The 13845-nt window shown below is 42.2% G+C and overlaps 2 protein-coding genes across 4 annotated transcripts in view; one reads left to right on the top strand and one right to left on the bottom strand.

Moving 5' to 3' along the window:
- The window catches only part of CFAP43 (cilia and flagella associated protein 43), a 65448-nt gene that overhangs the window by 20870 nt on the left and 30733 nt on the right, over window positions 1–13845 (top strand). For both annotated transcript variants that reach the window (XM_077349646.1, XM_077349645.1), the window contains exons 13-21: window positions 1857–1960; window positions 2629–2769; window positions 3874–4043; window positions 6420–6572; window positions 7082–7209; window positions 8279–8447; window positions 9349–9459; window positions 10233–10310; window positions 13032–13157. In XM_077349646.1, the coding sequence (XP_077205761.1) occupies window positions 1857–1960; window positions 2629–2769; window positions 3874–4043; window positions 6420–6572; window positions 7082–7209; window positions 8279–8447; window positions 9349–9459; window positions 10233–10310; window positions 13032–13157 (1180 nt within the window). The remainder of the gene's footprint in view (window positions 1–1856; window positions 1961–2628; window positions 2770–3873; window positions 4044–6419; window positions 6573–7081; window positions 7210–8278; window positions 8448–9348; window positions 9460–10232; window positions 10311–13031; window positions 13158–13845) is intronic.
- SFR1 (SWI5 dependent homologous recombination repair protein 1) overlaps window positions 8466–13845 on the bottom strand; it is a 39451-nt gene continuing 34071 nt past the window's right edge. Inside the window, exons 5-6 of one of the 2 annotated variants that reach the window (XR_013233571.1) lie at window positions 10136–10260; window positions 8466–8942 (exon numbers count right to left, since the gene is read on the bottom strand). Coding sequence is in view for 1 of the 2 variants with exons in the window: in XM_077349652.1 (XP_077205767.1) it covers window positions 10237–10260 (24 nt within the window). In the remaining variant the exon portion in view is untranslated. Of the gene's footprint in view, window positions 8943–10004; window positions 10261–13845 lie in introns of those variants that run through there. The other variant, XM_077349652.1, reaches the window with a different exon arrangement.

Below are 13845 nucleotides of genomic sequence, written 5' to 3'. Positions count from 1 at the left end.
TGCAGAGGTGCTGTGGTACAGATGTGGAGGCCATGTATTCTCCATGCCACCCATGTCAGGTCCAAGACAAGCTCCAAAGGCCTTTTGTGCTCTGTGTTGGAACAAGGTGTATGTATGGAGGGAGGGGCAGTGCTATGCAGCAGAGTCCCAGACAGACTCCAGAAGCAGCACTTCTGCACACCTCTTTGGACCAGGACAGAAGTGGTATGGATCTAGGAAATGACAACAGCCACAAACCATAAGCGCCTTACGATTGTCCCATCACCAGGACAGACAGCAGTTCTAACCAATTGGGGGAAGGCACAATCTAGGCCCTTACCACGACAGGCCAGAAAGGCTTCTAGGCCCTCACCAGGACAGGCCAGAAATGGGGAAGCAGCAGGACACCGTGAGTAAAGAAGGAGGCCTTCCCCTCAGGCCTAGAAGCATACCTGGGTGTGCTTCTAGGCCCGAGGGAAAGGCCGTGCCGCCGTCGGGGGGGGGAAGCAGGCCTTCCCACCGAGCCCAGAAACACCGCACCCGGGGACAATACCCGGGGACAATACCACAATATGTGTCTGCTGGGTGGCCAGGGCAGTGGGGGGGGAGCCTTTCTCATGAACAGGCTCTGAATCTAGTGCCTATCATAAGATGTTACCCGCTGCCACTTTGGCAACCCACATAATCCTTTTGTTAATGAACCAGCAGGTCCATCCAACATGGTTAAACTTCCTACTTCTACCCTATTTGACTTAAAAGAATTACAAAACCATTAGTGGGGCCCAGAGAGTTGAACTCATACAGGAATTTGGACTGGAAAGTATTCTGCAGATTCCTAGAGGCCTGGGATCACCATCATTGATTTATAACTTCAGTCTGAGTTCAAAACTTAGTATACCATCTTACAAAGATTTGGAACCAGAATTTGTTAGACTGTAAAGAGACCTAGTGTAGGATAGTGAGTAAAGTGTCACACTAGGATCTGGGAGACCTGGAGACCTCTGCCATGGAAGTATGTTGCGTGACCTTGGACTACTCACTCACTCTTGGCCTAACCTGGCCTCATAGGGTAGCTGTAAACAAAAAATGGAGGTGAGGAAATCAGTGGAAGCTGTTTTGAGTCCCTAGTGGGGAGAAGGGCAGGATAGAAATGAAGTAAGTAAGTAAGTAAGTAAGTAAGTAAGTAAGTAAGTAAATAAATAGTAGTCTACCATGTGTTCCACTCCAGGAGTCTCAAATGATTGCTTTCAAATGATGGATTGGAATGTTGAAGGGGGAAAAGTGAAGGGTTTGTTAGTTTAGCTACTGTCCAAATGATAGAACTGAGGGGTGTTGGATTTTGATGTGAAAAGGATTAAGAGGTCTATTGGTTTAAGAAAGGAGTCCATTAGGGACTATGTATTTTGAACGTAGGTAGGACTTGGATGCAGTTCTTGCCTGAATAAGTCAAACAAGAAACCTGCTATGTAACTGTTATGTGCTCAGAACACAGCTCTTTAATAATTTTGTTACTGCAATACTGAGAGAGCTGAAGAAAAGGAAAACAAAGGCACACCAGGCCATGCATACCACTGAAATAAACCTGTTTCATAATTGCTTTTCATCAAGCCTACTGTATGCTTCCTTCAGACCTGTAAGCCCCTCATGATAGGCCAGTTTAATGCTGGGAGTCCAAGTATTGCCCTCATCCAGAACACTAAGTGGTCCTCAGAGTGTCAATGAAAAAAATGTAAAAATATAGGGAGGAGAGTAAAAGAAGTTTGTAGGGTGTAAGTCTCTAGGCAAAGTTTGAAGATTGGGTATCATCATATACTCCAAGTCAAACAGTGTGGTTATATTTTAATATATTGTTTTTGTTTTTTCCTCTCTTTTTAAAGCTATGAACAGAGTGGTCAGTTTCTTATAACAGGAACTTCAGATGGTTATATCTTTATTTTAAATGCCCGACCTTCAAGCTTATTCCAGGTTCTTGGATACATAGGTATATATACAAAATTCTTGGATAATTATTTCCTGTATGACATGCATAACAACTCTGAATGGTAACTGTTAAGATTTCTTGTTCATGTTTTTAAAATCATGCTGGTTAGAAGCCATAGATATTACTGCAGATACTTCTGTTTAACTTTAAGTAATATCTCATCCAATGCAAATTTTACTTAAAGGCAATTTCTTGAGGCTCTGGATTTTAGCTAGAATCCTGATAATCTTTGATTTCAGCTATAAAAAATAAATCTACCTGTGTGATACAGCCCTAGAAGAGCTCCTGAACACTATGGCAGAACATAAACATAATAATTTGCATATTCCAAATGTTTTTTATGTTGCTGTCAAGATTTTGAGGGGCTGTCTTATAACCACATCAGTTTCTTGGTGGTGTCTTCAGCTAGGACCAAAATGCTCTTTAATATATAACTGTTTTTGTTGTTGTTGTTAAGAGAAGTGAAACTTCTGCAGGGAAGTTATCATATGTAAAGAGACTCTGTTCAGTGATACACACACAAAACTGGGTGCAAGGTGTCAGCTATAGCCATTATAAACACCTCAATTTACTACAGTTGACTTTCCAAAGACCCTGCCTATACTACACTCAGTAATAAGAAATACATTAATGCCTAGTTTGAAATGTTGATTTCCTTTTCACTGCAGTGTTATCCCATGAGATTATTGACTTAACTTCACTCTATGATGTAGAGAAAGATGCATCTGAAGTTATTGCACTTCTTTGTCCACCAGACATCAAGAGGGCAAGAGTGGAGGTGTTCAACCTTCCTCTAAGGATCATCTTGGGTAAATATTGCACAGTTTTGGCCTGTACTAACAATTTTTATTTATCTTACTAGTAAAAAAGCCCATTGTATCCCAAATACAATGGGCGCTAGCAGGGGGGGAGAGCGAGGGACTGGCGAGGGCAGGGTGAGGAAAGGTGGCTTACCGTTGAGAGGGCTGCAGCGATGGCGGGCAGCTCCTTTGCGGTGTCTTCTTGCCGGCGGCCATCTTCTTTAGGCAGCGGTGTGTTTTGAGAGGCCGGTGGTTCTGCTGCGTCAAGCCTCTCACCACGTCAAGCCGCCGGGCAGGGAGCCCCCGGCAGCCGCGCTCTGCGCGACTGCCGGGGGCTCCCTTGAGCGGCAGCCTGACGCGTCGGAGGCGCTTCGCGCCTCCGTCGCATCAGGCCGCCGGCAAGTTGCTTCCTTGTCACTAGGGTGGGAATCGGGCGGGCCAATCGGCCCGCCCTAACTCCTCCCACACAGCCCTTACGGCTTTATTTAGTCTGTGTTAAGATAACAATATATGGCTGCTGTCTTTTCTTGTTGAGCTTAGACAACTTTGACTATCTTGCATAATAGAACCCATAAAGAAAGCAACAAAGGAAATTTTTTTTTTCAAGTCTTATACCATGTGGTCACCTTCAATACTGATCCATTTACAGGTCACTAAAAAGGAGGATGGAAAGAGAAGTGCCAAAGTAATTTACCATGTTCTCATTTCTGTTGACCCATAGCTTTTTCAGATATGTGGATATGGTAACACGGTAGTATGGAATCTTCTGTTTCTTAAGTTCTATTTTTCAGTGATCAAATAGTATTTCCCCCGTGCTTCACTGTATTGACAGCCACATCAGCAAAGGGGAAATCACACCAACCTATGGAATGTATGAGTGTTATGTTTAAAGAAATTACTGTGTGGGTATATGGTGCTCAGTATGCATGGAGAATCTCCCAATTCAAAACCATGCAGGCTGCACTCTCTCCCTATCCAGTGTTATTGATATATTTAAAAACAGCTTCTATATTTTCATCCCAACTAATATTTTAAGAGGGAAAAATACTAATATAGAATTGCATGCTGTCTTCTACCTCCCCTCCCCACTGTGGTTATTTTGTCACTCTGCAGATAATGAGGAGTGTATCAGTGAAAGGGGTCTGTTGAAGGACCAGGTTATTCGGAAGCGTTCTTATGACTTAGAATTCCCTCTGAATTCGCTGGTCAAGCGGAAGGACACCACTGTGTATGGCTATACTAGTCATGCCCCTTTCATCTGTAAATACCATTTTGCTTCGAAGGTATGACTGTGTGGCACAAGAGAACAGTTAATCAATTTTGCTTCTTTTAATAATAACCAAAACAAATTTTCTGAAACAGGATCCTGTTGGAAAAGACAATGTCTGATGTACTGGGGGCAGCAAGAAGAAAATTAGATAGAATAGTGTGGTCAGCACCTTCTCTTGTGTTAAGTGCCATTCCTTGGCCTAGTCTGCACACAGTAGATAATGCACATTCAATGTGCTTTGGCAGCTGGATTTTCCTGTGCAGAACAGGAAAATCTACTTCTAAAGTGCATTGAAAGTGCCTTATCTATTGTGTGCAGACTAGGCCCTTGTCTGTCTCCAGATTGCTACTCTGAGGGCAATTTCCCCCTTCTTCTCAGAAGTGCTTCACTCGGTCTTAACCCTCTCAGCTAGAGCTGTCATTAGAAATCTATTCTGTCTCTCCTTTTCTCTATCAAATATGTTAATTCCGAAATAAAGCTTTATATACTTTTCAAGCAGGTTGTGCACCATTATGTTGTTGATTACTGTGTCAACAGATTAGATACCTTCTGTAGCCCTTGCTTTATTCCCTTACTATTGACCAGCCTTAAGAACAGTGTCTCCCCCCCCCCCAGGAAAAAAAATCCAAGCTGGACATTTTGTGAGAAATCTCAGTGTCCAGCATATTAAATTTGGTGAAAGGTCAGTCCTCCAGTTCCTTTCTTGGAGAAGTGACATCACTCACTCATGGCAGGGCCTATGATTCTCAATCTCTGAATGGCATTCATACTACAAATGGGGTTCTTTTCAATGCTCTCTCACTTTGTATTACCAGAGGTGGGGAGTGGACAATTGCGAGAACTTCATTTGTAACAATAACAGCTTTGGTAGGGACTGGAGTCCTGTGTATGCACACTGCATCCCAGGGTCCAAGGGGCCTTCAGAACAGAGGCAAGATTGCTGAGACTTAATCAGTAGCTAGTACTTCTTGATTCCTCCATTTGTTTATTTATTTGTAGCCAGCATATATGTGAAAATGCTGTTATCCCGAAGCAGGGGTAGCAGAATAGCATCAGCAAAAGGAAGCAAGGGTGAGCTAGGCCAGGCAGGATAAAGCAGGACATAGCAGTGAGGGGGCAGCTAGCAAACATAAAGCTTGTAGCTTGCTGTAGTTCTGTGGGACACAGACCCTCTTGTGGGTTGCTTCAATGTTAGTCTAGAGCCAAATGAGAATACTTCTGCAGGTAATTGTATAATTCATGTTCTGCCTCTGAGAAAAGGGCTATTGATGAATTAAAAGGGGCCAGACATTAGAATGTTCAAGTGGGAATGAGGCTACTTTTGTTTTCAGGGCTCAATAAGTACTGCTGGAGCTACCAATCATTGGGGCGGGGGGGGGAGAGGGGGCTGGATGTCTTCTCAGTGTTCAAAGAATGGAATAGAGTCAAGCTACTTCTTCAGGAACGGGTGATATGAAGTGCCTATTGGTACTCCTCCATTCCCCCAAAGGATCTCTGAAGAAGTATCTGCTTCCTCCTGCTTTAACTTTGAGATCCTGACTTCCTCTTCCTTGGAATCTTTAGATTCCTTCCTGCCAGCAGGGTCAGAGTCCTGGCCCATGCCACATTTCTATTCTGTGGTGACACAACAGACCCCTGTAAAGTATCCATCAAGGGCAAAAAATAATGAACAGTATAAAAACGATGAAATGCTGTGGTGTTTTTGCATCAGCAGAATAAACTGCAATGAATACAACCAGACACAACTGTGCAATTGCTCTTAGTGCCAGAGGCAGAGGATCAGATCTAACCACAAATTAAAATCCCTGATAAATAAGGCCATCTTCACCAGGTTACAAAAGGTGGGACAGTGCCAAATATGAATTGCAGGTGAAAGGATTCCATTGTTAGGCCTAAATAAACATTAACATTTATGTAATAGCAGCATGGATATAGAACACAGAAGGAGCAAAGTCTGTCTCTCATTAATAGAGCTGAAAAGAGAAGAATGGGTTTGATAAAGGATTGACAAGGAAGGTGGTAAATGGAATAGTTAATAAGCAATGTGTTGGTTTGAAAATCTGAGGGTGTGTTTTGAAGTGTACATAAGTGGAGTTGAAAGAGAGAATGGAGCTATGTCCCTAGATAAGGAGAGGAGAAGCTTCTCTGGTGTCAGGCTTGCATCTGATAAAGTGGACTGTAGCTCATGAAAGCTTATAATAAATTCATTAGCCTTTAAGGTATCAGAGAACCCTTAGTTCTGAAGGCATGGTGAATATGAATAGGAAGCACTGTTATTAGCTAGTTTGTATACAGTTTAGTATGGCTTTTTTCATTCCATTTTATACGAGCATCCTTTAATACTATCACCTTTGTGTCTATTACTTGGTATTATCTGCTTGGTTCACAGGTAAGCTGGAAAGATTCACCAATTATGAAATCAGAGAAGAGGGTACCCAGCAAACAGTTTGGACAAGCTTTCCTGCATTTGTCACCCCACGGCAAATGGCTAGCTTCAATAGCTGAAAGTGGAGTATTAATTATCCATGATGCTACATCTTTGGTAATTCTGTGTGTCATTCTCAGTAGATCTCTGCAGCCCTGCAAAAAGCACAGTAGTCCAGTCTGAAGGAAGGTCACAGCAGCATTGAGTCAGCATGGTTATGTTGTCTAAATAAAGGCCTATAGTCTAAATAAAGGCCAGTTTGTGAGCAAGATGTAACTCAAAGAAAGTTTTGTCTATTCATAGACTTCCATCTGCCAATAAATGTTGCCTTCTTAACGGTAAACATGGCTGCCAGGTATCCCCTAAAACAGAGCTACTCAAAGTTTTGTTATGTATTTCAGTTTTTAATTGCAAGTCTTCTCAAGCTCTTTGGTGAGATGAGCTACATTGCATGAAAATTATTGGGACAGTGCCAACACATTATGTTCTTCATCTCTTAACCATGGATCTTGCAGGCTGTAGGATTTCACATTTCCTCTGTCCAGCACCATCCCTCTCCAGCAAAATTTATCTCCCTTCTCCTAACAGCCTGTGCTATTTCTTGTCTTCTCTCTCCTCTCTCAAAGGACATTCTAGCTCGTGAGCTCTGTCATTCGTATCATGAACTTGGAATCAGGTCACTGGCATTCTCACTGGATGGCCAATTCTTACTCACCAGCGGTTTGGATGGAGCAATTGTTTTGATGAAATGGAAGTATGTATGAACCTAACTATTCAGGGCATAAAAGTATTGCACGTAATAAGAATCAACAAAGATATCAAATTTGGCAAAATGTTGCATTACTTACAGTACAAAGTTGTTGCTTGTATAAAGAGGGCATACCAAACATATAGGAGGAGGATTACATTTATAACAGGTATCAAGGTTGAATTACTAAATGACTAAATGCACAACATTTTTTGCAGTATATTTTGTGCCATATAATACATGGTACTGAAACCACTTGATACGCAAGTCCCTCTGGATTTCTTTTATAGAGACAATATGTTCTGTATGTTTGTGTGTGTGGAGTGGTATGTATAATGAAATCTGGGCCATTGTTTATTTGGGGCATATGAGTATAGATTATAGTACTAGAGATGAGTTTAAATAATTAGCCAAAATGTTACAAGAGTCCATTGTATATGCTAGAATATAATTATTATTTAAAATATTTAAGGTGCCACTGGACTTCTGTTCTATTTCAGCAGAAATTTCTGTATTATTCACTGGCACAAAATGTACAGTCGGCTGCTACCTAGGGCTTGCAGGGTCTGTGCATAGGAGCTTTCCTGGGAGAAAGACAGATAAAGCAGCCCTTTCCCAGATTACGGTAAAAAAAACCTCTGGGAAGAATTTGGGATTCTTTGCTATCAAGAATTTAGTTACGTTTATCAGCACTAGTCAATTTGATTATTTGAGAGCCAGTTTGATGTAATGGTTAAGAATGTCTCAGAGACCCAGGTTCAAATCCCCACTTGTGTCACAGAAGTGGGGATTTTAAAGGATTAATAAAGTCACTGGGCCCTTGGACTAGTCACATACTGTCAGCCTAACCTACCCCACAGAGGATAAAATGAAGGAGAGAAAGAGGTAAGCTACTTTGGGTCCCGGTTGAGGTATGAACAAATAAAATAAATAATTAAGGATGCAATCTTGTGCATGCTTGTTTTTGAGTAAACACAAATAGGATGAGAGTGTAAAAATGTTTGTTTGACCTATTAATCATGGCAGTGCAATTCTATGAGGTTTCTGCTCTCTTGGTTTTTCTGTTTTTCTCCAGGAGGATCAGTGAGCGCAAATTGAAGGATGCAGTTGACTTTGGGAATTATCTTCTTAGCAACTTAAGCAACTATATTTTCAAGGAGAATACATTTCTGAGCAGTATGCCAGAATGGGCAATGATATCAGGAGGGCCATTAAGCTCTGCACTCTTCCAAAGTGATTCTCAGGTCTTACAGATTTGGATGTATCAGATTGTGCAGTGAAAATGTGTTGAGTGCTTAAGAGTTGGGAAACAACTGGATAAACAGTTTCTTCTAACAGATATAATCACTATCTCAACCAAAGCTACTTCACAGAATTATTTAGGATGAACTGGGATAACCCCATTTTATGCATTTTGAGCTCCTTGAGGGAAGGGTATACATAAGAGAGAGACCACGAATTGTCAGTCTGTCCTGCTTACCTGTGAAAAGAGCTGGATCACTTCTTTTTAAAAAATCTGGAAATTTATATAAGCTGTTAAACTATTCAAAAAGCCCTAGTGGTAGGGGGAAGAGAGCAATGGCTATTTTTGCCATATGGAATCCGTTTTTCTACTGTGGTGAACTGGCAGAACTGGCAATGGAGAAACTACACAAACCTGTTCCATGTTGAAAATACTTTTGACAGCTTGAGTGGAAAGTGTTGTCAGATCCAGCACTTAATGTAGTTCAGAATCCTTTCTGAAGTAAAGGAAAAGGTGGCAAGAATTTACAGCATCGAGCAAGAGCCAAAGTGGAACAAAAAACAACAGCTTCTAATTAGAAACAGTACTTTCTAAAAAAAATGTATGTCTTATGCATTCAATAATTTTTGTACAGGTCTAGCAATAATCCTGGCAGACAGTGCTACATGAATTGACAACTCTTTTTCTGAGGGTGTGTAGGTTCAATCACTGCAGTATTTAGTTTATTTTATCCTAAGCATTTATTTCAAACTGTTGGCATTTGTAACAGAAATAAAAGGAAAAAAAACAAATTAAAGCCAATTAAAATTCAGTCTACTAAACTGCTAAAAATCAGATGCTGAAAACTATTAGGTCTCAGGGAATTATCAGAGGATAACATAATCTGCTTGAATTAATTTCAGATAAAGTTTAAGAGGGGTTCAAGTGTTGAAATCGAAGAGGAGGATGAGTATTTCCTTCTGACTCAAGAAAAACGTTCTGAAGCTACATGGTTAGATCAGAAAGCAGAGAAGGTACTGCCAAGTCTCAATTGCACATAGAATTATTGTTTTCTGTCACACTGCTCTGTGCAGAAGCCTGTTTTTAAAAACCAGCATGGTATAGCAGCTAGAATAACAGACTAGAATCTGTGAGATCCTGGTTTGTGTCCCCACACTGCCACGGAAGCTAGTTAGATGTCCTTGGGCCAGTCACTGGGCCAAAGTAGCCAATACCACGTGTCTTGAAAATGACATGGCTGGGGAGACAGGAGCCTTTCGTGTCTCTGCAGGATGGGGTCCCCACAGCAATTCTAAAAGTTTTTTCTTTTTCTTTTTTTGAAAAACAGGCTTTAAAATGTGCTGTGTCATTGTGGCAGATTCGGGACTACACTATCATCTAGCTTGGCCTTCTTTCTTAGCCTAACCTCTCTCGGCCTCATCTCTTAGCATATTTTGAATTAGAGAAGTCAAGCAGCTGAGGGAGCGATATTGAATTAGGGAAGTCAAGCCACTGAGATTGTATATATGCTGCTGCCCTACTTTCTATTTCAGTTGTGCCTGTCTATAAACTCCTATCTTGCTCAATTGTTGGGTGGGCCCAGTCTGCTGCTAGACACAGCTTTGATTCTAAGCATCAAAGAAATAAAGATGCTGCAGAACTGCTTCTTGATGAAAGCAATAGATGGAAAGATTGTTTTCACATTATTACCTGTGTTTTTGCTTCATGTATCCAAGCCCATTGTTAACTAGTATTTTGGTCTTTTCTGCTATTTCTCTCTGCTGTCCGTCTCTCTGATACATGCCAGGCTATCAAGGAAGAAACTGCCAGGTTTGCTGATAAGAGAAAAGAAGTGAAACAGGGAATTAAAAAACTCCGTAAAAAGGTGAAGAGTTGAAGAATGTTCAGGCTGTTGCTTGGGGGCATGGCAAAGATATTTTCTCTTCAGCTTGCCTATAGCCATGAGGGGGAATGATGACATTGCTCATAACATTGTGGTTTTTATACATACTTATATTAGTCTAGACTGAATTCTTCCTTGCATGCCTTGTCATGGCCAGTATTACAGAAACATTGTTTGTTGCTCCTCTGGGTGTCAAATTGGAAAAAGAAGGGGGTTTAACCCAGATGTCAATGATTAGAGGAAAAGACCCCACCTCCAAGGCTCCTGAGAGAGGGAGCGCAGTGAAGGATCCCCACCATGAAGGCTGGGTTTCTCTCCACAAAACCATTTTGATTTAGGTCTGCTTGCAGGCTGATTGCCCAAATGAGGAGTGAGAGCAGTGTGGCAGATACTGGGATGGAAAAATTACAATTATTTTACAAACACACACATCCAATTTCTTTTTTATGAAGTTTGGGAGACAATTTCCTTTCCTTTGTTATTCTGCTCCTCTGTCCGAAGGTCTTGAGTAGAGTCAATACAGATGCAGTATTTAAATACAGAGCAATACACCTTAAAATAACAGCATAAATTAAAACGTGTAAGTGCTGAGAATTTGGCAACAGAATGCCTTATTTCCAGACTAGCGTCTACCAACAAAAGTAATTTGACAGGCAGCTCATTATTCTGTGATTGATGGACTCCATTCAGAGACTTCTGCATTACACCAATTTTCTCAGGATCTGTATAATGCAGAAGTATCTGAATGGAATCCATCGATCACAGAATAAGATGAAGTGATCAATGGTCTGTATTACTCCATATGCACAGCAGCAGTAGCAGTCAGCATATGTTTAGTTGAGCCCTTGTCCCTGGTTCTGCAGTTGGCAGGACAATAAGTTTGCCTAATATAAAATGACTAGAAATTAAGCCTGCTGTAGAAGAGCCTGCTGTAGGAGCTTCGCAGCTCCTGATTAAGCCCTCCAGGTTTTTATCCCGGACAGAGCCTGCCCTTTCTCCTCCCCCTTAGGGCTTAATCTTTTATTTATTCCACTCTGCAGGAGCGGTTAAAGATATCTATGTCCAGGATTTGTAAGAAGGCTTAGATAAAAAGGCTAGAGTCAAAGACTGAGTGTCCCCATTGCAAAAAGTGGCACATACACCCCTTACACAGGCCTGTTTGCTGGCATGGTCAAATTTAATAACCCATTTCCTAACCAACCATACTACTTGAAAATAGCCCGTGCCTCTAAAGGAGGGGGTGGGACTGTCCAAGTTAGAATAGGGCCAATCAGGGTGCAGCCAGCTTTGCCCTGATTGACCCTGCCCCTGGGGCTCTTGCCCTCCATCCCTGGATTCTAGCCTCTTTGCTCTCAGATGCCTCAGTGCCTGGAGCCAGCAGCAGGAAAGGGGAGAGGGCTCTGGGCAAAGTGTTGTGGTGGAGGGCTTGCTAACAAGGGCCTCTTGGCCTGCTATGCTGGGCCCGCTGACGAGGGCCTCCCGGCCTGCTGACTGCCTGCTAAGCAGCTCTGTCTCGAGCTGCCCAACCTTCGCCCACCCCACTTGATCTGGCTGCGAGCTGCGGTCCAAAGCCACCTTAAGCTGCCTGGCAAGGGGCCAGGGGAAGGGACCCTTTCTTAGGAACGGGCTTTGAAGCTAGTATATATTCTGTGATTTTTTATTTTGAAACTTACCATTCTTTGAGGAAAGTGTGGGTAGAATTCATAGAGCTATCTCATTTTATCCCTGCGACAATCCTTTGATGTAGGTTATATGGAAAGAAAGTGACTTGCTCAAAGTCACCCATAGACCGATTATGCACGGACCAGAAAGGCCGAAGTGGCGGTGACAGTGCTTCGGGGAAAATCCCCGATTATGCCCGATGTCACCGCCATCCAACGCCTGGCCTGACCCAGGCCATTGGAAGACCCGCATTAAAGGAATGTGGGTTCTTCCACAGGCCGGGGATCGCAGTGGGTGCAGGCAAGGGCTGGCTCGGGCCAGACCTGTGCATAATCGGAGAAGCCGGACATTCATGCCTGACTCCTCCCCCGACCAATGGCGTCCCTGCAGGGCCATCTCTTGCTTCTGCCAGCTCCGTGGCTCCACGGAGCTGACAGGGGCATCCCCCCACCCCCACCATGGTGGGAGAGCAGCATGCTGCTCCCCACCATCATACTGCTGGGGAGCTATGCTCCCAATCTTCCCTTCACTGCCATTGCTGGCGCTTCAGCGCATGCTCGGCACTTCCGGCTCCACATTGCCTGCGCGGGGCCATTGTGCCAGGGTAGCCAGTGTGCACCCTGGAAGCTCCTCCTTGTGTATAATCGGGAGAAAGCGGGGCATTCGGCTCCGACGCGATGGAAGCTCGGTGTAGCAGCTGCAGTGCCTAATTGGTCATAGAACCAGATACTAGGCAAGGATTTATTTGGGATTACCACCTTCAACTGCCATTCTCTGCACCATGCTGGTTTTCTATAGGCGCCTTTTAATATAGTTGCATGGGTAATATGATACTTGCTTGAAAAACACGAAGTGTTTACACAGAAGATGCAGTCTGGGGTCTGTGTTTCTTCCACATGTTTGGAAATATATGTCTTCCCATCAGACTGTGTATGCTTATTGCATAAACAGCAAAGTACTTGCAGTTTTGTGCAAAATGTAATCCGTTCACAGATATATATTTCTGTATCACTGATACTTTTCTGCTTTAAAAAAAAACAGATTCAGGAAATGATGTATGAAAATGCAAAGGCACCTGCAATTGAGAAACTGGACCAACAAGAATTCAACGTGGACACAGAAGAACAAGAGAGGCAACAAATACAAAGTGAAAAAGAAGTGGCACGGGTACGCTACACATAGGGTTGAGATGGGGGCTTCATTTGATTGATCACATACAAGAATGAAGCACTGGGCCAAAGAGAGAGAACCAGGAAAGCTAAATCCTGTATAAATGTTGTAAGGTGGGGAGTTTTCTCTTTAGAACTAATAGCACGAAGTTGATTACATTTGTAAAAATGCATCACTGAAACACTAGACTGCACAGTTCTGATTTCTGTGTAGTTACAGTTTGTCAAATTTTACATTCAGTTCCTTTAAAATGTATGTGATATAGAAATTGTATCTCTACAAACAAGGAACATGGTTTCTGCATCAAAAACGTCTGAAAAGTAGCAGCAAGGAAATCCAAATCTATTTTATAATATTTTTAAAGAAGAAACAGTTGCATAAATTATAGGTTCCTGCATAACTTTATTATATTTTTGGATGTCTATATTCATAGAAAGGCCTAAAGAGGTGGTGGTAGAGAGAGAAAGGAGCTATATTTATAACTTATTACTAAGATTTTGGAGAAGACATTTCAGTGGGGAGAGTGAAAACAGTAAAATGCTTTTCCAGGTTGGCATTGTAGCCTTATTGTTAACTGAATGAATAGTAACTGCTGTCATTATCAAAGGCTTAGAGTGTTTTTGTTTTTGTTTTTTTTAATGATACATATAAGTAAAATGGAACCTGCAAGGGTCTGAGGGAAGAA

This window comes from Paroedura picta, chromosome 8 (assembly GCF_049243985.1).
Source record: "Paroedura picta isolate Pp20150507F chromosome 8, Ppicta_v3.0, whole genome shotgun sequence".
NCBI classification, from domain to species: Eukaryota; Metazoa; Chordata; class Lepidosauria; order Squamata; family Gekkonidae; genus Paroedura; species Paroedura picta.
The sequence above is the reverse complement of the archived record's forward strand: the minus strand, read 5'-3'. Positions and strand labels throughout refer to the sequence as shown.